Below are 25,711 nucleotides of genomic sequence, written 5' to 3'. Positions count from 1 at the left end.
ACATGATTTGCAAATATTTTCTCCCATTCCATGGATTATCTTTTTACTTTCTTTATGGTGTCTTTCAAAGCACAAAAGTTTTTAATTTTGACAAAATCTGATTTATTTTTCTCTTTGGTTGATTGTGCTTTTGGTGTCATATCTAAGAAGGCTTTGCCAAACCCAAGGCTACAAAGATTTATTCCTATTTTTTTCTTCTATAAGTTTTATAGTTTTAGCTCTTAAGTCTTGTTTTGACAAGTGTCTATATTTTTCCTTAGTTGCAAATTAATACCACCGTGATGGTACATGCATAACTACCCCATTTCCTTGTTTAATATAAAAGTACTGTAGTGGTCTATGCCAGCCTAGTCTATAACCAGAAATTATATTATGGGATTGTAATTTCTAGTACTGCACAAAGCTCAACTATGGGATATGGTGGGTTTCCCTTCCATGCCTCCAGTGGCACATAGTTAAAGAAATGTCTAAGCAAAAAGTTATGCTCCTTGCATTTTCTGATCTCAGAACTAGGGTCTAAGCTTCCACATATTTTAAATTTAAGATATCTCTAGATACATTCCTAAACTCTAAATCTTTAGAGAGTACCAATTTAATTGCCCTAATTATAACTATTGAGACATGTCTACATGGTTTTATAGGATTCTTGTCATGTTCCCAATGTAACCATAACAGAGAAATTATAATTTAAGCAATAGAATTTAACTCAACTAAGATTTACTGAGGGCCTATTATATGCAAAGCATTGTTCCTGCTGAGATGACTAAGTCATAGTTCCTGACTTCAAGGTGGTTATAATTGAGTAAAAAAAAAAAAAAAAAAAAAAAAAGGAACAGAGAAACTGATGGTTAAATTCAGGTTTTCTGCAGAACTCTTAGGTCCTGAAGAAAATAATGAGGGCACACCTCCCTTCTTTTGAGGCTCAACATATCCATTGTCTTCATTACGTACTCTAAATGCTCAGCTCTAAATTATAGAGATGCTCCTGAGAAGCTATGTGAAAAATATGTTTTTATAAACAGGAGATACAGGTAAGGGAACTTGGCAAATTAGAGGAAATCCTATATAAAGTGAAAGTCTCCTAGACTGAATCTTTGCTCAAAGCAGGATCCATCCTCCATCCCACCCCCACCTCTGCTGTTCCTGTGGGAAATGATTAAACCAGATGGTTTCATCATTTAGGTCTTCTAATACCAACTACTTTTCTGTTGGGATCCTTTTTAATGTGTAGTTTTTAAGCCATGTCAACATCTGATTATTTTTTCAAGTCCAAATAAAACTGAATGTGAATAAGTATTCCAGTTTCATAGTTTTTGTCCCTTAAGACATTTGGCCCCCATGTCTACACTTCTCTGTTCTTTCCTACTCTAACTCTCCACATCTGTCACGCTATAAACATCCTGTTGCTTCAGGTTGAACCAATGTTTATTTGATGGAATCAAATTATGTGCTCTTATAAGTAGAAAGAGTAGTTGAAGAATATTTTGGCTGAGTTGTGTGGTTTATCCACAGTACCACATTATGGTTTAAATGCTTTCATCACTCAGTCAAAAGGCTGCCACAATTTCAGTGGTTTTCTAGTCAGAGTCAATAAAGCAAACAAAAAAAAAACACTATTTACTTCATGACTAAGCAAGTCTTGAAATGAACAGTTAGGAAGCTGCTTCAACCACTCTAAACATGCATACAAAAATACTGGTCACAGAAACAATTTATTCAGAGCGAGGAGCTGCAAAATGATCAATAAGGTTGTGGAAAAAAGTTTTTATCTAAATCAACTACATCAGTTACCGAAATGCTATTTTATATACTAAAGGTAATAGAATTCACTTTAAAATTCTTTAGTATATTTACATTAGGATGGATATTTTATTATTATTTTTTTAATCTTACCTTGTGGCAACAAGAGGGTAGCTATGACATGGTGATGCCCAAGCATCCCTTGTCCATGGCATACAGTCATAAAGCAGCAAATCCTTCTCAGTCACAGCCATGAGGACAGGTCTCCATTGTTGTCTTCCACCATCTAGTTTTGCCTGTTTCAATGGTGAAACCCAGAAAGCAGAGCTAACTATATAAAGTTATATAACTGTAAAAGTCCCTTTGATGATAGCCTAAAAGAATAGTTTTCTATCCCCCCACCCCCATCCCAGCCTAACTAAATTGAAGACACAAGAAGCATCCCATCAGGTTCCTTCCAACTGATAGGGATTCTTCATTGGCAGGTATGAGATGGTTTGTGTAGTTTGAAAAAGCTTTCCTCAAGTGAGTTACAGACATTATCTACTGATATGACATACTTTTCTCCCCCTTCCATAAAAACTGAATGTCACCAATTCTAATTAAATATATAATAATTTGTTAAAAAGGAATCTGTTCATACAATTTCAGTATGTCTGATGGGGGAGTAACAGTTTCTAAGTACAGGATAAAAACACAAAGTCCTACTACCAAATAACTGTATAATCTAAACATCAGTGTTTCTCAAACATTTTTGATTAAAACCTACAATAAGAAATACATTTTACAGTGTAACCCAATATACACATACTTATATAAATAAATCAAAGTTTTACAAAACCACACTAACCCCTATATTTTGTGCAATGTACTGATTGTTTCTATTCTATTAAATGAAAAATGCTGATCACAACCTGTTAGGCTGTATTTTGAAAAACACTGATATAAACTTGTCAAAAGGTTCCCCATTATATTTTAGGATGTTTATGTTTCAGTTACAAGTGTACCATTGCATTTACTTGCATAAAGCTCATTCATCTCTGTAGAGGTTAGGTTTTAAAATGTAAGAAATTGACATTTAAAAAATTCATATTCTCAAGGAACCAAGTCCAAAAAGCAAAATATTTTGTTCAAGAAAAGCTCTGTCATCATCAAAACTTTGCCCTTATCAGATGAGACCCTGAGCAGGGACCGCTTCATAACAGTATACTTTGGCACTGATCCTTCAGCCATCACTGAAGCCTTCAAGGAGAATTAGAATTGATGAATCATTTTCTCTTAAAGAGTTGTCTTCAGAGCCACTTTTCATTTTCACTTCCTTAATGACTTCTGAAGATAATCTGGACATTATCAGAGCACCTCAAGAATACATCTAAAATCTTTAAAAGCAGACTGAGTGGTTCAGTTCTGTGATACAACATCTATCACAGGGACTCTTCAGTCAGAAGCTAATTCCAGCAGTGGCGAGTGAATTTTAGCCAGAAGTGACTCATGTTCTACCATGTGCTGTGTGACCTGACACTGAGAATTTGAGTAAGACATTGTAGATATTATTGTTTTCAGTGAACCCAGGTTTTCCAAGCCTCTATATTAGTCACTGGCTAACTCTACAATACCACAGGGAGAATATCAACTCTAATGACATTCTCTTGGACTCTTACCTTTTTGTATCACAGATATCCTGAAGGGATTTCTAGTTGATGTTCACTAAGTTTTTGTCTCCAATATTGTTATGGACAATATTCCAATAAGGAAAATAATCTAAAACCTCTTTTCCCAAAAGGGTTAAAATAATAATCTGATTTTTAAAAATTAATTTCACTTTTTAAGTTATAAAGAGAAAATTTGAAGTCTAGACGAGTATATGCATTTGGAAAACCTAAATTAAACTATTTCTTCCCAAAAAAGATATTTTGGGTTCTGAAGGAAAAATGCTAAGGCCAACAGAAGCAATGTTGAATTTCATGACACAGAAGTTTTGGTTTAGCAATTTTTTTTAAGTGTTTATTCTTTACCTCTTTTGCATCTTTAGTTTTAGAAAGCATCTTTGGAGAAAAATGAAAGCTTAATGTGTCTTAACTTATAAGAATATTGTTTGCTTTCACTAAAATCAAAATGCTGCTATATATAGTGGGTGTGTTTTGAGCTGTGGTATCAGCACAGGCAGCCCTGGGCTCCACTTTTGAGTTTTGGGCTAGAAAAAAAACAAGGATACTAATTTTAGGTTTAGTTTGCTTATGTTTTAATACCCACTTGCCACCCCCACCTGGCCAAACAACAGCCTTCTCCAAATTTTATTTTCTAATAAATAGAACTAAAGATGAGAAAATACTAAGTTATACATTTCCTAAATCCTTTAAGTCTGTACATTTCTTTTTATAACACGTAATGTTCTTCTGTTCTTTATTATCATGAGAGAAAACACAAACACAGAATTAACCTTAGAGTTAGGAAAGGCTTTTATCAGATATACCTCATATGTATGAAATACATCTCATAACACCTCTGAAAAAAGATATCCACTCTTGTTTGAATGGTTGATTGTGATAGTAATATTTGATCTGGGTAACTCAAACAACTACTTCAAAACACAAAAATCAAGAAAGTAATTTAGAAATTACTAATTTGAATTAGTTCAGTGGAACTATTTTTAAAGTGGTTAAAACTTTACCACTTAATATTATTTCTCAACTCTGAGCTTCTGTTCTTGGCAAGATTTGATAATTAGTGACTTTGTTTCCTTGATTTTTAAAAACATGTTATTAAATTTATTTTTTAGAGCAGTTGTATGTTTACAGGAAAATCATGCATATAGTACAGAATTCCCATATAGACTTCCCTCACATTCACTTTTCCCTATTATTAACATTTTGCATTAGTGTAGTACATTTGTTATAACTGATGAACCAATCTTATAAATTATATTATTAACTAAAGTCCATTAGTTTACATTAGGGCTCACTCTTTGTGCTGTAGGATTAAAAAAAATTTTTTAATGTGTTAACATACATACAACACTAAATTTCCTGTTTTAACCACTTTCAACTATACAATTCAGTGGTGTTAATTATATTTACAATATTGTGCTACCATCAACATGTTTGCTTGCTTTTCGAATGTATGACTGTAGACAAAAATTACTGAGAACCAACTTGTACAAAGCACTAGGCTAAGTGCTCTGGGGACAATAAAGATTAGGAAAAAATGTGCTCTTGTCTTTTAAGATCTCATGATTGAGTGGAGAAAACAAACACATAATTAAGGTCCATAAACCGCAGACTGTGATGAATGGGTAGCTTTATTTTTCCTCCTTTCTAACTGTCTATATGTAGCATAAACCAAATTAAGTTCACCTAAAAAAGTCTGGCAACTCTTCATTCATTGCTTGTGGGAGTCTGAATTAGCACAACCCCATTGGAGGCAATTTGGAAATATTTACCGAAATAACAAATGCATAAGCCCTTTGTGGTAGTTTTAAAATAGTCCACAAATTCTTTGCTACTTTTGCCATCCAGAGGTGGAGTCTGAATTCCCCTCCCCTTGGGTATTGGCTAAAAGTGACTCACTTCTAAAGAATAAAACACAAAGGACAACGTGAGACTTCTAAGAGTAGGTCATAAAAGGCACATGGCGTCCATCTTATTCTCTCTTAGATCATTCACTCTGGGAAAAATCCGCTGTCATGCTGTGAGGATACTCAAGCAGCTCTGTGGAAAGGCCCACATGGCGAGTAATTGAGGACTTCTGCCAATATCTGCAAGAAACCAAGGTCTCCTGCCAAAATCCACGCAAATGAATCATCTTGGAAGTGAATGTGCCAACCCTAGTCAAGCCCTCAGATGACTGCCATTCTGGCTAACAGCTTGATGGAAACTTCATGAGAAATCCTGGGCCTAAGCTGCTACTAGACTCATGATCCTTAGAAACTGTGTGGGATAAATGTTTGTTGTTTTAAGCCACTAAGTCTTTGGATAATTTGTTAAACAGTGATAGATAACTAGTACATCTTTGACCCAGCACTTCTGGGATGTTATCCTATAGGTATAGAAATAGCCCCTAAGCTCCGAACTGTCACTGTTTAATAAACTCAGGAACTGATGTACATTTTTGGATGGATTCTTTATAACTAAAGTTTTATAACAGAAACTTAAGAACCAAATATATTCAGATAATGTAGATTCCTTGTTTTCCGGATCCATCCAAACTTGGGAACCAAAGAGTTTGGATAGCATAGGTGTGAAGCACAAACTACAAGGTTATCATTATAGCATAGTTTTTAAGGGCAAAAGATTATAACAACAAAATTGGGTGTGTGCTCATTTAACTACAGCTATACAACTGAATACTATACAGTTGCAAAAACAGAATGGGGTTGCTCTCTGTATATTGGGAGAGATCTCTAAGCTATATTGTTTAATAAAAAACAAAGAGCAAGATAGAACGTAGTGTGTATATGTTATCTTATTCTAGAAAAGTGGAAAAAAGAACACAATGTACACAATTGCTTCTATTTGCATACAGAAACTTTCAAAGGATTCATTAGAAAGGAATAAACGTAGTTTTCTTTCTGGGCATGGGAATTGTGTTGATGGGGGACAAAAATGGGAGGAAGACTTTTCGTCCATTAACTTTTTAAAAAAATGTTTTGTTTTGAAATAATTTCAAACTTACAGGATAGTTACAAAAATAACACAAAACCCATACACAGAACTCCAATATATACCCCAACCCAATACCCACTTCCACAATGTTAACATTTTGCTACATCATTCTATCTATCCATCTACTTGTCTGTCTCTCTATTTATACCCGTTAACTTTTTTTTTAATTGTTTATTTTATTTAATTAAATTCAGTTATATTGAAATACATTCATACACCATACAATCATCCATGGTATACAATCAACTGTCCATAGTATGATAACATAGTTATGTGTTCATCACCACAATCTATCTCTGAACATTTTCCTTACATCAGAAAGAACCAGAGGAGGCGGGGCAAGATGGCGGACTGGTGAGCTGTATGTTTTAGTTACTCCTCCAGGAAAGTAGGTAGAAAGCCAGGAACTGCGTGGACTGGACACCACAGAGAAATCGGACTTTGGGCATACTTCATACAACACTCATGAAAACATGGAACTGCTGAGATCAGCAAAATCTGTAAGTTTTTGTGGCCTGGGGACGCGCACCCCTCCTTGCCAGGCTCAGTCCTGTGGGAGGAGGGGCTGTCAGCTCCAGGAAGGAGAAGGGAGAACTGCAGTGGCAGCCCTTATCAGAAACTCATTCTACTGATCCAAACTCCAACCATAGATAGACGGAGACCAGACACCAGAGAATCTGAGAGCAGCCAGCCTAGCAGAGAGGAGACAGGCATAGAAAAAAACAACACGAAAAACTCCAAAATAAAAGCGGAGGATTCTTGGAGTTCTGGTGAACATAGAAAGGGGAAGGGCAGAGCTCAGGCCCTGAGGCTCCTATGCAAATCCCGAAGAAAAGCTGATCTCTCTGCCCTGTGGACCTTTCCTTAATGGCCCTAACTGCTTTGTCTCTTAGCATTTCAATAACCCATTAGATCTCTGAGGAGGGCCCCCCCTTTTTTTTTTTAATCCTTTTTTCTTTTTCTAAAACAATTACTCTAAGAAGCCCAATACAGAAAGCTTCAAAGACTTGCAATTTGGGCAGGTCAAGACAAGAGCAGAACTAAGAGAGCTCTGAGACAAAAGGCAATAATCCAGTGGCTGAGAAAATTCACTAAACACCACAACTTCCCAAGAAAAGGGGGGTGTCCGCTCACAGCCATCATTCTGGTGGACAGGAAACACTCCTGCCCATCGCCAGCCCCATAGCCCAGAGCTGCCCCAGACAACCCAGTGTGACGGAAGTGCTTCAAATAACAGGCACACACCACAAAACTGGGCGTGGACATTAGCCTTCCCTGCAACTTCAGCTGATTGTCTCAGAGTTGGGAAGGTGGAGCAGTGTGAATTAACAAAGCCCCATTCAGCCATCATTTCAGCAGACTGGGAGTCTCCCTACACAGCCCAGCAGCCCAGAACCGCCCAGGGGGGACGGCACTCACCTGTGACATAACACAGTCATCCCTCAACAGAGGACCCGGGGTGCACAGCCTGGAAGAGGGGCCCACTTGCAAGTCTCAGGAGCCATACGCCAATACCAAGGACTTGTGGGTCAGTGGCAGAGACAAACTGTGGCAGGACTGAACTGAAGGATTAGACTATTGCAGCAGCTTTAAAACTCTAGGATCACCAGGGAAATTTGATTGTTAGAGCCACGCCCCCTCCCTGACTGCCCAGAAACACGCCCCATATACAGGGCAGGCAACACCAACTACACACACAAGCTTGGTACACCAATTGGACCCCACAAGACTCACTCCCCCACTCACCAAAAAGGCTAAGCAGGGGAGAACTGGGTTGTGGAGAAGAGGTGGCTCGTGGACGCCACCTGCTGGTTAGTTAGAGAAAGTGTACTCCACGAAGCTGTAGATCTGATAAATTAGAGATATGGACTTCAATTGGTCTACACATCCTAAAAGAACCCTATCAAGTTCAGCAAATGCCAAGAGGCCAAAAACAACAGAAAATTATAAAGCATATGAAAAAAAACAGACGATATGGATAACCCAAGCCCAAGCACCCAAATCAAAAGACCAGAAGAGACACAGCACCTAGAGCAGCTACTCAAAGAACTAAAGATGAACAATGAGACCATAGTACGGGATACAAAGGAGATCAAGAAGACCCTAGAAGAGCATAAAGAAGACATTGCAAGACTAAATAAAAAAATGGATGATCTTATGGAAATTAAAGAAACTGTTGACCAAATTAAAAAGATTCTGGACACTCATAGTACAAGACTAGAGGAAGTTGAACAATGAATCAGTGACCTGGAAGATGACAGAATGGAAAATGAAAGCATAAAAGAAAGAATGGGGAAAAAAATTGAAAAAATCGAAAGGGATCTCAGGGATATGATAGATAATATGAAACGTCCAAATATAAGACTCATTGGTGTTCTAGAAGGGGAAGAAAAGGGAAAAGGTCTAGGAAGAGTATTCAAAGAAATTGTTGGGGAAAACTTCCCAAATCTTCTAAACAACATAAATACACAAATCATAAATGCTCAGTGAACTCCAAATAGAATAAATCCAAATAAACCCACTCCGAGACATATTCTGATCACACTGTCAAACACAGAAGAGAAGGAGCAAGTTCTGAAAGCAGCAAGAGACAAGCAATTCACCACATACAAAGGAAACAGCATAACACTAAGTAGTGACTACTCAGCAGCCACCATGGAGGCGAGAAGGCAGTGGCACGATATATTTAAAATTCTGAGTGAGAAAAATTTCCAGCCAAGAATACTTTATCCAGCAAAGCTCTCCTTCAAATTTGAGGGAGAGCTTAAAATTTCACAGACAAACAAATGCTGAGAGAATTTGCTAACAAGAGACCTGCCCTACTGGAGATACTAAAGGGAGCCCTACAGACAGAGAAACAAAGACAGGACAGAGAGACTTGGAGAAAGGTTCAGTACTAAAGAGATTCGGTATGGGTACAATAAAGGATATTAATAGAGAGAGGGAAAAATATATATGACAAACATAAACCAAAGGATAAGATGGCTGATTCAAGAAATGCCTTCATGGTTATAACGTTGAATGTAAATGGATTAAACTCCCCAATTAAAAGATATAGATTCGCAGAATGGATCAAAAAAAATGAACCATCAATATGTTGCATACAAGAGACTCATCTTAGACACAGGGACACAAAGAAACTGAAAGTGAAAGGATGGAAAAAAATATTTCATGCAAGCTACAGCCAAAAGAAAGCAGGTATAGCAATATTAATCTCAGATAAAATAGACTTTAAATGCAGGGATGTTTTGAGAGACAAAGAAGGCCACTATGTACTAATAAAAGGGGCAATTCAACAAGAAGAAATAACAATCGTAAATGTCTATGCACCCAATCAAGGTGCCACAAAATACATGAGAGAAACACTGGCAAAACTAAAGGAAGCAATTGATGTTTCCACAATAATTGTGGGAGACTTCAACACATCACTCTCTCCTATAGATAGATCAACCAGACAGAAGACCAATAAGGAAACTGAAAACCTAAACAATCTGATAAATGAATTAGATTTAACAGACATATACAGGACATTACATCCCAAATCACCAGGATACACATACTTCTCTAGTGCTCATGGAACTTTCTCCAGAATAGATCATATGCTGGGACATAAAACAAGCCTCAATAAATTTAAAAAGATTGAAATTATTCAAAGCACATTCTCTGACCACAATGGAATACAATTAGAAGTCAATAACCATCAGAGACTTAGAAAATTCACAAATACCTGGAGGTTAAACAACACACTCCTAAACAATCAGTGGGTTAACGAAGAAATAGCAAGAGAAATTGCTAAATATATAGAGACGAATGAAAATGAGAACACAACATACCAAAACCTATGGGATGCAGCAAAAGCAGTGCTAAGGGGGATATTTATAGCACTAAACGCATATATGAAAAAGGAAGAAAGAGCCAAAATCAAAGAACTAATGGATCAACTGAAGAAGCTAGAAAATGAACAGCAAACCAATCCTAAACCAAGGACAAGAAAAGAAATAACAAGGATTAAAGCAGAAATAAATGACATAGAGAACAAAAAAACAATAGAGAGGATAAATATCACCAAAAGTTGGTTCTTTGAGAAGATCAACAAGATTGACAAGCCCCTAGCTAGACTGACAAAATCAAAAAGAGAGAAGACCCATATAAACAAAATAATGAATGAAAAAGGTGACATAACTGCAGAACCTGAAGAAATTAAAAAAATTTTAAGAGGATACTATGAACAACTGTATGGCAACAAACTGGATAATGTAGAGGAAATGGACAATTTCCTGGAAACATATGAACAACCTAGACTGACCAGAGAAGAAATAGAAGACCTCAACCAACCCATCACAAGCAAAGAGATCCAATCAGTCATCAAAAATCTTCCCACAAATAAATGCCCAGGGCCAGATGGCTTCACAGGGGAATTCTACCAAACTTTCCAGAAAGAACTGACACCAATCTTACTCAAACTCTTTCAAAACATTGAAGAAAATGGAACACTACCTAACTCATTTTATGAAGCTAACATCAATCTAATACCAAAACCAGGCTAAGATGCTACAAAAAAGGAAAACTACCGGCCAATCTCCCTAATGAATATAGATGCAAAAATCCTCAACAAAATACTTGCAAATCGAATCCAAAGACACATTAAAAAAATCATACACCATGACCAAGTGGGGTTCATTCCAGGCATGCAAGGATGGTTCAACATAAGAAAATCAATCAATGTATTACAACACATTAACAAGTCAAAAGGGAAAAATCAATTGATAATCTCAATAGATGCTGAAAAAGCATTTGACAAAATCCAACATCCCTTTTTGATAAAAACACTTCAAAAGGTAGGAATTGAAGGAAACTTCCTCAACATGATAAAGAGCATATATGAAAAACCCACAGCCAGCATAGTACTCAATGGTGAGAGACTGAAAGCCTTCCCTCTAAGATCAGGAACAAGACAAGGATGCCCGCTGTCACCACTGTTATTCAACATTGTGCTGGAAGTGCTAGCCAGGGCAATCCGGCAAGACAAAGAAATAAAAGGCATCCAAATTGGAAAAGAAGAAGTAAAACTGTCATTGTTAGCAGATGATATGATCTTATATCTAGAAAACCCTGAGAAATCGACGATACAGCTACTAGAGCTAATAAACAAATTTAGCAAAGTAGCGGGATACAAGATTAATGCACATAAGTCAGTAATGTTTCTATATGCTAGAAATGAACAAACTGAAGAGACACTCAAGAAAAAGATACCATTTTCAATAGCAACTAAAAAAATCAAGTACCTAGGAAGCAACTTAACCAAAGATGTAAAAGACCTATACAAAGAAAACTACATAACTCTACTAAAAGAAATAGAAGGGGACCTTAAAAGATGGAAAAATATTCCATGTTCATGGATAGGAAGACTAAATGTCATTAAGATGTCAATTCTACCCAAACTCATCTACAGATTCAATGCAATCCCAATCAAAATTCCAACAACCTACTTTGCAGACTTGGAAAAGCCAGTTATCAAATTTATTTGGAAAGGGAAGATGCCTCAAATTGCTAAAGACACTCTAAAAAAGAAAAATGAAGTGGGAGGACTTACACTCCCTGACTTTGAAGCTTATTATAAAGCCACAGTTGCCAAAACAGCATGGTACTGGCACAAAGATAGACATATAGATCAATGGAATCGAATTGAGAATTCAGAGATAGACCCTCAGATCTATGGCCGACCGATCTTTGATAAGGCCTCCAAAGTCACTGAACTGAGTCATAATGGTCTTTTCAACAAATAGGGCTGGGAGAGTTGGATATCCATATCCAAAAGAATGAAAGAGGACCCCTACCTCACACCCTACACAAAAATTAACTCAAAATGGACCAAAGATCTCAATATAAAAGAAAGTACCATAAAACTCCTAGAAGATAATGTAGGAAAACATCTTCAAGACCTTGTATTAGGCAGCCACTTCCTAGACTTTACACCCAAAGCACAAGCAACAAAAGAAAAAATAGATAAATGGGAACTCCTCAAGCTTAGAAGTTTCTGCACCTCAAAGGAATTTCTCAAAAAGGTAAAGAGGCAGCCAACTCAATGGGAAAAAATTTTTGGAAACCATGTATCTGACAAAAGACTGATATCTTGCATATATAAAGAAATCCTACAACTCAATGACAATAGTACAGACAGCCCAATTATAAAATGGGCAAAAGATATGAAAAGACAGTTCTCTGAAGAGGAAATACAAATGGCCAAGAAACACATGAAAAAATGTTCAGCTTCACTAGCTATTAGAGAGATGCAAATTAAGACCACAATGAGATACCATCTAACACCGATTAGAATGGCTGCCATTAAACAAACAGGAAACTACAAATGCTGGAGGGGATGTGGAGAAATTGGAACTCTTATTCATTGTTGGTGGGACTGTATAATGGTTCAGCCACTCTGGAAGTCAGTCTGGCAGTTCCTTAGAAAACTAGAAATAAAGTTACCATTCGATCCAGCGATTGCACTTCTCGGTATATACCCGGAAGATCGGAAAGCAGTGACATGAACAGATGTCTGCACGCCAATGTTCATAGCAGCATTATTCACAATTGCCAAGAGATGGAAACAACCCAAATGTCCTTCAACAGATGAGTGGATAAATAAAATGTGGTATATACATACGATGGAATACTACGCGGCAGTAAGAAGGAACGATCTCGTGAAACATATGACAACGTGGATGAACCTTGAAGACATAATGCTGAGCGAAATAAGCCAGGCACAAAAAGAGAAATATTATATGCTACCACTAATGTGAACTTTGAAAAAAGTAAAACAAATGGTTTATAATGTAGGATGTAGGGGAACTAGCAATAGAGAGCAATTAAGGAAGGGGGAACAATAATCCAAGGAGAACAGATAAGCTATTTAATGTTCTGGGGATGCCCAGGAATGACTATGGTCTGTTAATTTCTGATGGATATAGTAGGAACAAGTTCACAGAAATGTTGCTATATTAGGTAACTTTCTTGGGGTAAAGTAGGAACATGTTTGAAGTTAAGCAGTTATCTTAGGTTAGTTGTCTTTTTCTTACTCCCTTGTTATGGTCTCTTTGAAATGTTCTTTTATTTTATGTTTGTTTTCTTTTTAACTTTTTTTTCATACAGTTGATTTAAAAAAGAAGGGAAAGTTAAAAAAAAAAAAAGGAAAAGAAGGAAAAAAAGATTTAGTGCCCCCTGAGGAGCCTGTGGAGAATGCAGGGGTATTGGGCTACCCCACCTCGATGGTTGCTAACGTGACCACAGACATAGGGGACTGGTGGTTTGATGGGTTGAGCCCTCTACCATAGGTTTTACCCTTGGGAAGACGGTTGCTGCAAAGGAGAGGCTAGGCCTCCCTATGGTTGTGCCTAAGAGCGTCCTCCCGAATGCCTCTTTGTTGCTCAGATGTGGCCCTCTCTCTCTGGCTAAGCCAACTTGAAAGGTGAAATCACTGCCCTCCCCACTACGTGGGATCGGACACCCAGGGGAGTGAAACTCCCTGGCAACGTGGAATATGACTCCCAGGGAGGAATGTAGATCTGGCATCGTGGGACGGAGAACATCTTGTTGACCAAAAGGGGGATGTGAAAGGAAATGAAATAAGCTTCAGTAGCAGAGAGATTCCAAAAGGAGCCGAGAGGTCACTCTGATGGGCACTCTTACGCACACTTTAGACAACCCTTTTTAGGTTGTAAAGAATTGGTGGATACGTGAAACTATCAAACTACAACCCAGAACCCATGAATCTCGAAGACAGTTGTATAAAAATGTAGCTTATGAGGGGTGACAATGGGATTGGGAAAGCCATAAGGACCACACTCCACTTTGTCTAGTTTATGGATGGATGAGTAGAAAAATAGGGGAAGGAAACAAACAGACAAAGGTACCCAGTGTTCTTTTTCACTTCAATTGCTCTTTTTCACTTTAATTATTATTCTTATTATTTTTGTGTGTGTGCTAATGAAGGTGTCATGGATTGATTTAGGTGATGAATGTACAACTATGTAATGGTACTGTGAACAATCGAATGTACGATTTGTTTTGTATGACTGCGTGGTATGTGAATATATCTCAATAAAATGAAGATTAAAAAAAAAAAAAAAGAACCAGAAGAAGAATAAAAAATAAAAGTGAAAAAAGAACAGCCAAACCATCCCCCCATCCCACCCCATTTGTCCTTTAGTTTTTATCCCCATTCCTCCACTCATCCATACACTAGATAAAGGGGGTGTGATCCACAAGGTCTTCACAATCACACTGTCACCCCTTGTAATCTGCATTATTATATAATTGTCTTCAGGAGTCCAGACTGCTGGGTTGGAGTTTGGTAGTTTTAGGTATTTACTTCTAGCTATTCCAATACATTAGCACCTAAGAGGTTATACCCATTAACTTTTTATTCTTTACCTTTTGAACCATATGAATATATAACTTAAAAATTTATAATACCAAAGGCACAGAATAATTACCACTCAATTTAGTTTTTCAACTAGCATACAACCATAAAGAAATAATGGTAAACAAGTAAATTAAAAAATTTTTCAGTATAAGTACTTATACCATTGATAATTTCATTAATTTCTTCTCTATTTAGTAATTCTAATAATGCTTCATGGAAATGATCAGAATATTAATTCTTTTTTAAATTTATTATAATTATTTGATAAGTTCATAAAATTTCAGAGCTGGAGAAAAAAATAGATTGTTGGTTTCTAAAATTGACCCTATATCACAATCAGCTGGGGAGCTACCATAATGATTACCAGGTGCCACCACAGACCTAGCACATCAGAACTTTTTTGGAGTATAGTGTGGGAAGCTAAACCTAGGAAACTGTATTTAAAACAAAACAAAACAAAAATGAAAGAACAAAAACCTCCCTGGGCTGATTCTGACACATTTTGGAACCAATGGTCTCAGTCCAATCAATTGGTCTTTGCACACACAAGAGGAAACTAGGATTTAACCAGGTGAAGTAACTTTCTAAAAGTTCTAAAATCAGTGCAAAACAGTGCTAGCACTTGAATACTCATCTCTGAACCCCCTACTCCAGTCTTTGTTTTTCATCCCCCTGACAGTGAAGGACCAAAAGAAAAAGGATATACCATATTGTAACATGGAAGTTTTGGTCTTTCTTATGCCACAGTTGGGATCTAAAATGACTCAGACTAAAAGAGTTCCTCTTTTCCCTACTCCAAACATCCACTTAGATTTTTTTCTTCCTTTTCTTTCCTAACATTTAAAAAAATATTTTATATACTTTATACTTCTCCCAGAGCAGGGAAGTAAACTAAAGCCTGCTATCACTGGAAATACAGGCAGTAGTCTAAAAAGGGATCGGCAAACTGTGACCTGTGGGCTAAATCTAGACCACCATCTGTTTTTGTAAATAAAGTTTTATTGGAACACAGTCATTTGCATGTTGTCTATTGCTATTTTCTTGCTACAACAGCAAAGTAGTTGTGTCATATCTGGCCCTTTATACAAAAAGGTTACCGACTTCCTGCCTAAAATCATGAAGATTATCCTACTTTTCATTAAAAACAAAGAGGGTAATGAGAACCTCTTTTTAATTATACTGTGATGGTGATTATTACAACAGTCAATTCTTTAGGAAGAGGGGATAATTGGCAACTAATAACTAAAAGGCAGAAAGGAAGGCAGGAGAAACAAAAGGCCTATAAACAAAAGATCTGTTAGTTAGATAACCAAACCCTACCTTCATAATAAATATTGCAGATACAAGAAACAGGGTAATATCCTGGCTCTGAATGGGGACCAGATGAGACCTTGCCCTGCCTCCCAGCCTACCTGTTCTGCCAGCCAGGCAATGTGCTTGACCTCCTTACTGCCTCCTGCCGCACTGGTTGCACCAAGTATGGCATTGAGTTCAGCCAACACCTGTGGGAGGAGAGCCATTATGTTGGTGTGGATAGCTACGAACCAGGAGTGTGCTGTGGCTGTATCCTTGCAGCGCAGGATCAAGGTGTTCCTGCTGTCAGGAGAATGTAGCTCTATCAGTCTGTGTGGGAAAAGGAAAAAAAAAAAAGTGAGCTATATCAAAAGTCATCAAAAGTGCAAGGGTTTAACATACACAACTGTAGATCTATTTTAAATTTACATGACTATGAAAGAGATACTTTCCCTTAATTCTCTAAAGTTCATTTCCAGAGAAACTCACATATGGAGAGATGATCATCAGAAAGACTAATTGCTGGTTCTGTTTGAATATGTTAATGTAATGATCTAAGATGAAGCGCCCTATTGTATAGCGTGGAGTAGGGCACTTCACTTTACCTTACTTTCCTTCTCAGAGAAAGGGAAAGCATACATGCTGAATCTCTTAGGAACACTGTAAAGAAGGAACTGATTTTTTTTAAACTTAGAAAATTCTAGTATAAGGAAAAAAAAAATTACTGCCAAATAATGACCTGAAATTTCTACTGCGTGAAGTAAAGAAAAAGGAAAAAGCAGAACATAACACTATAAAAAATTAGAACTGTTTTTTAGTGCCTGGATCCCATTAAATGATTAACTCATCCACTGTGTCATGGTAGAAAAATAGTTAACAAATCTTCAGTGCTATGACTATTCTGTGTTAGTTAATGGTCAACTGAGAAAAATATACTTTAAAAGGAACCTTTAGGTTAGTTTTTTGGGGGTATACAGGAACATGTTGGAAGCAAGTAGTTATTTTAGGTTATTTGCTTTTCTTATTCCTTTGCTTTGGTTTTGTTTGAAATGTCTTTTTTTATTGTGAGTTTGTTTTTTAATTTTTTGATCAATAAAGTTAAAAAATAAATAAATAAATCTTTTTAATATACATTGAACAAGTTTTCACAAAGCAATTTATTGGGTACTGTTTTGTGTTTTATTCTTTTTAATGTTATTTTCACTATTTTAATTATTTCTGCCCATAGTCCTTAAATACTTGTTGGCAATTTTTCTCACTCAGAATTTTAAATATATCGTGCCACTGCCTTCTCGCCTCCATGGTGGCTGCTGAGTAGTCACTACTTAGTCTTATGCTGTTTCCTTTGTATGTGGTGAATTGCTTTTCTCTTGCTGCTTTCAGAACTTGCTCCTTCTCTTCCGTGTTTGACAGTGTGATCAGAATATGTCTCGGAGTGGGTTTATTTGGATTTATTCTATTTGGAGTTCGCTGAGCATTTATGATTTGTGTAATTATGTTGTTTAGAAGATTTGGGAAGTTTTCCCCAACAATTTCTTTGAATATACTTTCTAGACCTTTACCCTTTTCTTCCCCTTCTGGAACACCAATGAGTCTTATATTCGGACATTTTATTTTTTATTTATTTATTTTTTTTTAATCATCATTTTATTGAGATATATTCACATACCACGCAGTCATACAAAACAAATTGTACTTTCGTTTGTTTACAGTACCATTACATACTTGTACATTCATCACCTAAATCAATCCCTGACACCTTCATTAGCACACACACAAAAATAACAAGAATAATAATTAGAGTGAAAAAGAGCAATTGAAGTAAAAAAGAACACTGGGTACCTTTGTCTGTTTGTTTCCTTCCCCTACTTTTCTACACATCCATCCATAAACTAGACAAAGTGGAGTTTGGTCCTTATGGCATTCCCAATCCCATTGTCACCCCTCATAAGCTGCATTTTTATACAACTGTCTTTGAGATTCATGGGTTCTGGGTTGTAGTTTAATAGTTTCAGGTATCCACCACCAGCTACCCCAATTCTTTAGAACCTAAAAAAGGTTGTCTAAAGTGTGCGTAAGAGTGCCCACCAGAGTGATCTCTCGGCTCGTTTTGGAATCTCTCTGCCACTGAAGCTTATTTCATTTCCTTTCACATCCCCCTTTTGGTCAAGAAGATGTTCTCCATCCCACGATGCCGGGTCTACATTCCTCCCCGGGAGTCATATTCCACGTTGCCAGGGAGATTCACTTCCCTGGGTGTCTGATCCCACGTAGGGGGGAGGGCAGTGATTTCACCTTTCAAGTTGGCTTAGCCAGAGAGAGAGGGCCACATCTGAGCAACAAAGAGGCATTCAGGAGGAGACTCTTAGGCACAAATACAGGGAGGCCTAGCCTCTCCTTTGCAGCAACCGTCTTCCCAAGGGTAAAACTTATGGTAGAGGGCTCAACCCCATCAAACCACCAGTCCCCTATGTCTGTGGTCATGTTAGCAACCATGGAGGTGGGGTAGGCGAATACCCCTGCATTCTCCACAGGCTCCTCAAGGGGGCACTACATCTTTTTTTTTTTTTTTCCTTGTTTGTCTTTTTTCTTTATTCTTTTTTTTTTTTAACTTTCCCTTCTTTTTTTTTTTTTTTTTAATCATCATTTTATTGAGATATATTCACATACCACGCAGTCATACAAAACAAATTGTACTTTCGATTGTTTACAGTACCATTACATAGTTGTACATTCATCACCTAAATCAATCCCTGACACCTTCATTAGCACACACACAAAAATAACAAGAATAATAATTAGAGTGAAAAAGAGCAATTGAAGTAAAAAAGAACACTAGGTACCTTTGTCTGTTTGTTTGCTTCCCCTACTTTTCTACACATCCATCCATAAACTAGACAAAGTGGAGTTTGGTCCTTATGGCATTCCCAATCCCACTGTCACCCCTCATAAGCTACATTTTTATACAACTGTCTTCGAGATTCATGGGTTCTGGGTTGTAGTTTAATAGTTTCAGGTATCCACCACCAGCTACCCCAATTCTTTAGAACCTAAAAAAGGTTGTCTAAAGTGTGCGTAAGAGTGCCCACCAGAGTGATCTCTCGGCTCGTTTTGGAATCTCTCTGCCACTGAAGCTTATTTCATTTCCTTTCACATCCCCCTTTTGGTCAAGAAGATGTTCTCCATCCCACGATGCCGGGTCTACATTCCTCCCCGGGAGTCATATTCCACGTTGCCAGGGAGATTCACTTCCCTGGGTGTCTGATCCCACGTAGGGGGGAGGGCAGTGATTTCACCTTTCAAGTTGGCTTAGCCAGAGAGAGAGGGCCACATCTGAGCAACAAAGAGGCATTCAGGAGGAGACTCTTAGGCACAAATACAGGGAGGCCTAGCCTCTCCTTTGCAGCAACCGTCTTCCCAAGGGTAAAACTTATGGTAGAGGGCTCAACCCATCAAACCACCAGTCCCCTATGTCTGTGGTCATGTTAGCAACCATGGAGGTGGGGTAGGCGAATACCCCTGCATTCTCCACAGGCTCCTCAAGGGGGCACTACATCTTTTTTTTTTTTTTCCTTGTTTGTCTTTTTTCTTTTTTTTAACTTTCCCTTCTTTTTTCAAATCAACTGTATGAAAAAAAAAGTTAAAAAGAAAACAAACATACAATAAAAGAACATTTCAAAGAGACCATAGCAAGGGAGTAAGAAAAAGACAACTAACCTAAGATAACTGCTTAACTTCCAACATGTTCCTACTTTACCCCAAGAAAGTTACATAATATAGCAACATTTCTGTGAACTTGTTCCTACTACATCCATCAGAAATTAACAGACCATAGTCATTTCTGGGCATCCCCAGAACGTTAAATAGCTTATCTGTTCTTCTTGGATTATTGTTCCCCCTTCCTTAATTGCTCTCCACTGCTAGTTCCCCTACATTCTACATTATAAACCATTTGTTTTACATTTTTCAAAGTTCACATTAGTGGTAGCATATAATATTTCTCTTTTTGTGCCTGGCTTATTTCGCTCAGCATTATGTCTTCAAGGTTCATCCATGTTGTCATATGTTTCACCAGATCGTTCCTTCTTACTGCCGCGTAGTATTCCATCGTGTGTATATACCACATTTTATTTATCCACGTTTTATATTATCTGTCATATCCCTGAGGTCCGTTTCGATTTTTTCAATTTTTTTCCCCATTCTTTCTTTTATGCTTTCATTTTCCATTCTGTCATCTTCCAGGTCACTGATTCGTTGTTCAACTTCCTCTAGTCTTGTACAATGAGTGTCCAGAATCTTTTTAATTTGGTCAACAGTTTCTTTAATTTCCATGAGAGCATCTATTTTTAAATTTAGTCTTGCAATGTCTTCTTTATGCTCTTCTAGGGTCTTCTTGATATCCTTTGTATCCCGTACTATGGTCTCATTGTTCGTCTTTAGTTCTTTGAGTAGCTGCTCTAGGTGCTGTGTCTCTTCTGATCTTTTGATTTGGGTGCTTGGGCTTGGGTTATCCATATCATCTGGTTTTTTCATATGCTTTATAATTTTCTGTTGTTTTTGGCCTCTTGGCATTTGCTGAACTTGATAGGGTTCTTTTAGGATTTGTAGACCAATTGAAGTCCTTATCTCTAATTTGTCAGATCTATAGCTTCATGGAGTACACTTTCTCTAACTAACCAGCAGGTGGCGTCCATGAGCCACCTGTTCTCCACAAGCCACCTGTTCTCCACAAGCCAGTTCTCCCCTGCTTTGCGTTGTGGTGAGTGGGGGACCACACTCCACTTTGTCTAGTTTATGGATGGATGAGTAGAAAAATAGGGGAAGGAAACAAACAAACAAACAGACAAAGGTACTCAGTGTTCTTTTTTACTTCAATTGCTCTTTTTCACTTTAATTATTATTCTTGTTATTTTTGTGTGTGTGCTAATGAAGGTGTCAGGGATTGATTTAGGTGATGAATGTACAACTATGTAATGGTACTGTGAGCAATCGAAAGTACGATTTGTTTTGTATGACTGCATGGTGTGTGAGTATATCTCAATAAAATGAAGACTAAAAAAAAATAAATACTTGTTGGCTAAAAAACTGATTATATTCTCTAGAGAAAGATGAGCTATAGGTTTCTTATACAAAGATTTATAATAGAACATTATACTACAAAACAATAAAACACTGTACTAAAAGGTAGAATTATCTCTTAGAATCCTTTTGATGCATAAATCATAATTATTAATTATTAGTATTATTCAGAGAAACTCTTCAAATAGTCATTAAATAAAATAAACTAGAAAGAATCCATTACCAAGAGGATTCAAAATGGCGGATTACAAGAGACAAAACAAAATAATTCTCCATGAAAAACACTAGATAAAAGTCAAAAGTGCTCCAGAATATCAGTTCCAGCATTGCACTGGTGGGACAAGGTCCACTAAATCCACAGGGACTGTGCATTTGGTGAAATGAGAGTCTGCACTCAGAAACGAGTGACTGAGGCTGCCGGAGAAACAGCAGCCGCACTGCAGTCGGGAGAAACCGAGGGTCAGCGTTTGGAAACAGAATAGTTTAAAAACCCCAAAAGCGGCTGTGGATCGGCAGTGAGAGATGCACAGTCGAGTGTGGTGGGGAATGCCTTCCGTGCCCTGGGCACCCGCCTCAGTATCTGGTGTGGACGATAGCCTTTGCACACCCACAGCTAATTGTCCTGGAGCTAGGAAGGCGGAGGTCCACAGAAGGGGGAAATTACCACACCCCATATAACCATCTTCTCAGTGGGTTGGAAACGCCTCTGCGCGGCACTGCGGGTGAGAGCTTCCCTAGGGGATTTTGCTCACCAGTGATGTTGCGCAGTCTTCCCTCCGCGGAGGCCTGTGGAGTGTACAGCTTGGAGGCGGGGTCCTGCATGGAAATCCCTAGGGCCCTACACCAATCCCAGGGACTTGTGGGCACACGGCTGTGGGGAGGCTGAGCCGAAGGGTTGGACTCGTGCAACAGATTTAAGTCTCCAGGAATGGCTGGGAGATTCGTTTTTTTTTTTTTTTTTTTAAATTCAATTTTATTGAGATATATCACATACCATACAATCATCCAAAGTGTACAATCAATTGTTCACAGTACCATCATATAGTTGTTCATTCATCACCCCAGTCTATTTTTTGAACATTTTCCTTGTACCAGAAAAAGTGAAAATAAGAATAAAAAATAAAAGTGAAAAATCATCACCCCCATCCCACCCCATTTTTCATTTAGTTTTTGTCCCCATTTTCCTACTCATCCATCCATACACTGGATAAAGGGAGTGTGATCCCTAAGGCTTTCACAATCACACTGTCATCCCTTGTAATCTGCATTGTTATGCAATAGTCTTCAAGGGTCCAGACTACTGGGTTGGAGTTTGATAGTTTCAGGTATTTACTTCTAGCTATTCCAATGCATTAAGACCTAAAAAGGGTTATGTATGTAGCGTGTAAGAATGTCCACCAGAGTGACTTCTCGACTCCATTTGTTGGCTTCCCTTTTAATAATAATGAAATATTTTGTCAGCATTTATTTAGTGACAAGTGATGTTCTCTTTAAAAAAAAAGTTTATCATACTCTTGTAAAAAGCAAGTAATTACATGCAATTCTCCATACCAGACAACTTCTTGAGGCATGTTTAGCTGTTTAGACAATAGAATAACCCACTCATTCCCTGCAAACAGCCCCGTACCACACATCGTTCTCTTTCTGGCTCTGCCTGCCAACGTCAGCAGGCTGTCCTCAGGGCTGGTGGCTGGATAGGCCATGTGACAGGCCCAGGAGTGCCTCCGAATACTCAATGGAGACTGGTCTGCAACCGTCAAGGAGTGTTGTAAACTTTCACCTCAGGGTGATGATTCCTTTGGGAGGAAAGGAAACAATAGCTCGTTTCCCAGTGACTTGTGGCAGAAGCTGTATTCACACTTGAGCCAACGGGCACCTCAGTTCTGATTTGTACCAGCAATGCTTTAGTGCCCTTTGCACACAGTGGCCCCTAGGCAGCAGCCCAGCAGGCCCGCCTTTTGTTTTTTTGTTGTTTTTTTTTGTTTTTTTTTGCATTACTGTTTTTTTTTTTTTTTTAATAGGATGATACAGTTTGGCAACTTGCATTTTTTTTTTTTTTTATCTGATAACTTCTTTCCCCTCCCTTACATAACGCAGCTTCCAAGTTAGTCATTCTTTTTATTCTTATGATGACTGTCATCATCTCTGTGCGTCTCTCGCATCCCCTTTCATCTTTGGATTTCAGTGCATTTTTTTTTTTTTTTTAATTCAGTTTTATTGAAATATATTCACAAACCATACAGTCATCCATGGTATACAATCAACTGTTCACAGTATGATCATATAGTTATGCGTTCATCACCACAATCTATTTCTGAACATTTTCCTTACATCAGAAAGAATCAGAATAAGAATAAAAAATAAAAGTGAAAAGAGAATACCCAAACCATCCCCCCATCCCACCCTATTTGTCATTTAGTTTTTACTCCCATTTTTCTACTGATTTTTTTTCAATTTTTTAACTTTGTTTATCAAAAAATTAAAAACAAACAGGCAAACAACAACCAAAAAAACCCCACGACATTTCAAACAAAGCAATGGATTAAGGAAAACCAATAACCTAAAATAACTACTTTGCTTCCAATATGTTCCTACCATACCCCAAGAAAATTCATAAACCATGTCCAAACAGAGGAGTAAGAAAAACAAATAATCTAAAATAACTACATTGCTTCCAACATGTTCCTACCATACCCCAAGAAAATTAACAACCCCTAAGAAAACAAAGGAATAAGAGAAAAAAAAAAACCTAAAATAACTCTAATGCTTCCAACATGATCTTACTATATCCAAGAAAGTTTACAAACCATAATCATTCCTGAGCATTCCCATAACATTGAGATTACCCTCCATAGTTTATCTGTTCTTATTAGATTATCATTCCCCCTCCACTAATTGGTATCTCTAGGTCCCCTACATTCTACAGTATAAAACATTGCACATTTTTCACAGAATTCACATTAATGGTAACATACAATATCTCTCTTTTTGTGCCTGGCTTATTTTGCTCAGCATTATGTCTTTTTTTTTTTTTTTTTTTAATCTTCATTTTATTGAGATATATTCATATACCACGCAGTCATACAAAACAAATCGTACTTTCGATTGTTCACAGTACCATTACATAGTTGTACATTCATCACCCAAATCAATCCCTGACACCTTCATTAGCACACACACAAGAATAACAAGAATAATAATTAGAGTGAAAAAGAGCAATTGAAGTAAAAAAGAACACTGGGTACCTTTGTCTGTTTGTTTCCTTCCCCTATTTTTCTACTCATCCATCCATAAACTAGACGAAGTGGAGTGTGGTCCTTATGGCTTTCCCAATCCCCTTGTCACCCCTCATAAGCTACATTTTTATACAACTGTCTTCAAGATTCATGGGTTCTGGGTTGTAGTTTGATAGTTTCAGGTATCCACCACCAGCTACCCCAATTCTTTAGAACCTAAAAAGGGTTGTCTAAAGTGTGCGTAAGAGTGCCCACCAGAGTGATCTCTCGGCTCGTTTTGGAATCTCTCTTAAAGCTGCCTTCCCTCCCTAACTGCACAGGGCACCCCCCCCCCCCCCCCGTTCAGGGCTGGCTGCACCAACTACACACGGAAACATGGTACAAAGATTGGACCCTCACATGATTTGGACCCCCACTTGCCACACAGATGAAGTTGGGCAGAACTGACTTGAGGGTAATAGGTGCCCTGGGCGGGGGCAATCTGCTGGTAAGTCAGAGAAAGTGCACTCCACCAAGCTGTAGTTCTGACAAATCAGAGATAACTGTTCAAATAAGCCTGCATATCCTAAAAGAACCCGATCAAGATAAGCAAATGCCAAGAGGACAAAAACAACAAAAAATTTTAAATCGTATTAAGAAACCAGAAGATATGGACAACCTAAACCCAAACAACCAAATGAATAAATCAGAGGAGACACAGTACTTGGAGTAATTAATCAAAGAAATAATCACAACAACAACATCATGGCACAGAATATAAAGGATATGAAGGAGACCCCAGAAGAGCATAAAGAAGAATTTGCAACAGTAAATAAAAAAACAGACGATCTTCTGCAAATAAAAGAAACTGTTGATTCAATTAAAATTAAAAAGATTCTGGATATACACAGTATTAGATTATAGGAAGCTGAAGAAAGAATAAGCAAACTGGAAGAGTGCAGAACGGAAAGTGAAACTACAAAAGAATGGAGAAAAAACTTGAAAAAATCGAAATGGATCTCAGGGATATGATGAACAACATAAAGCACACAAATATAAGAATCACTGGTGTTCCAGAAGGGTAAAGGTCTAGGTAGAGTATTCAAAGATATTGTTGGGGGAAACTTCCCAACCCTTCTAAACAACATAAATACTCAAATCATAGATGCCCAATGAACTCCAAACAGAATAAATCCAAATAAACCCACTCTGAGACATATTCTGATCAGACTGTCAAATGCTGAAGAGAAGAAGCAAGTTCTGAAAGCAGCAAGAGAGAAGCAATTCACCAGATACAAGGG

General features: G+C 37.6%; 1 protein-coding gene across 1 annotated transcript in view; it reads right to left on the bottom strand.

Moving 5' to 3' along the window:
- Positions 1-25,711, bottom strand: part of SNTB2 (syntrophin beta 2) — a 157,194-nt gene that overhangs the window by 35,880 nt on the left and 95,603 nt on the right. Inside the window, exons 3-4 of the mRNA XM_037816055.1 lie at positions 16,236-16,446; positions 1,894-2,036 (exon numbers count right to left, since the gene is read on the bottom strand). Coding sequence (XP_037671983.1) covers positions 1,894-2,036; positions 16,236-16,446 — 354 coding nt within the window. The remainder of the gene's footprint in view (positions 1-1,893; positions 2,037-16,235; positions 16,447-25,711) is intronic.

The sequence above is a fragment of the Choloepus didactylus genome, chromosome 22, assembly GCF_015220235.1.
Source record: "Choloepus didactylus isolate mChoDid1 chromosome 22, mChoDid1.pri, whole genome shotgun sequence".
Classification (NCBI taxonomy): Eukaryota; Metazoa; Chordata; class Mammalia; order Pilosa; family Megalonychidae; genus Choloepus; species Choloepus didactylus.
This window is presented reverse-complemented; position numbering and strand designations above follow the sequence as displayed.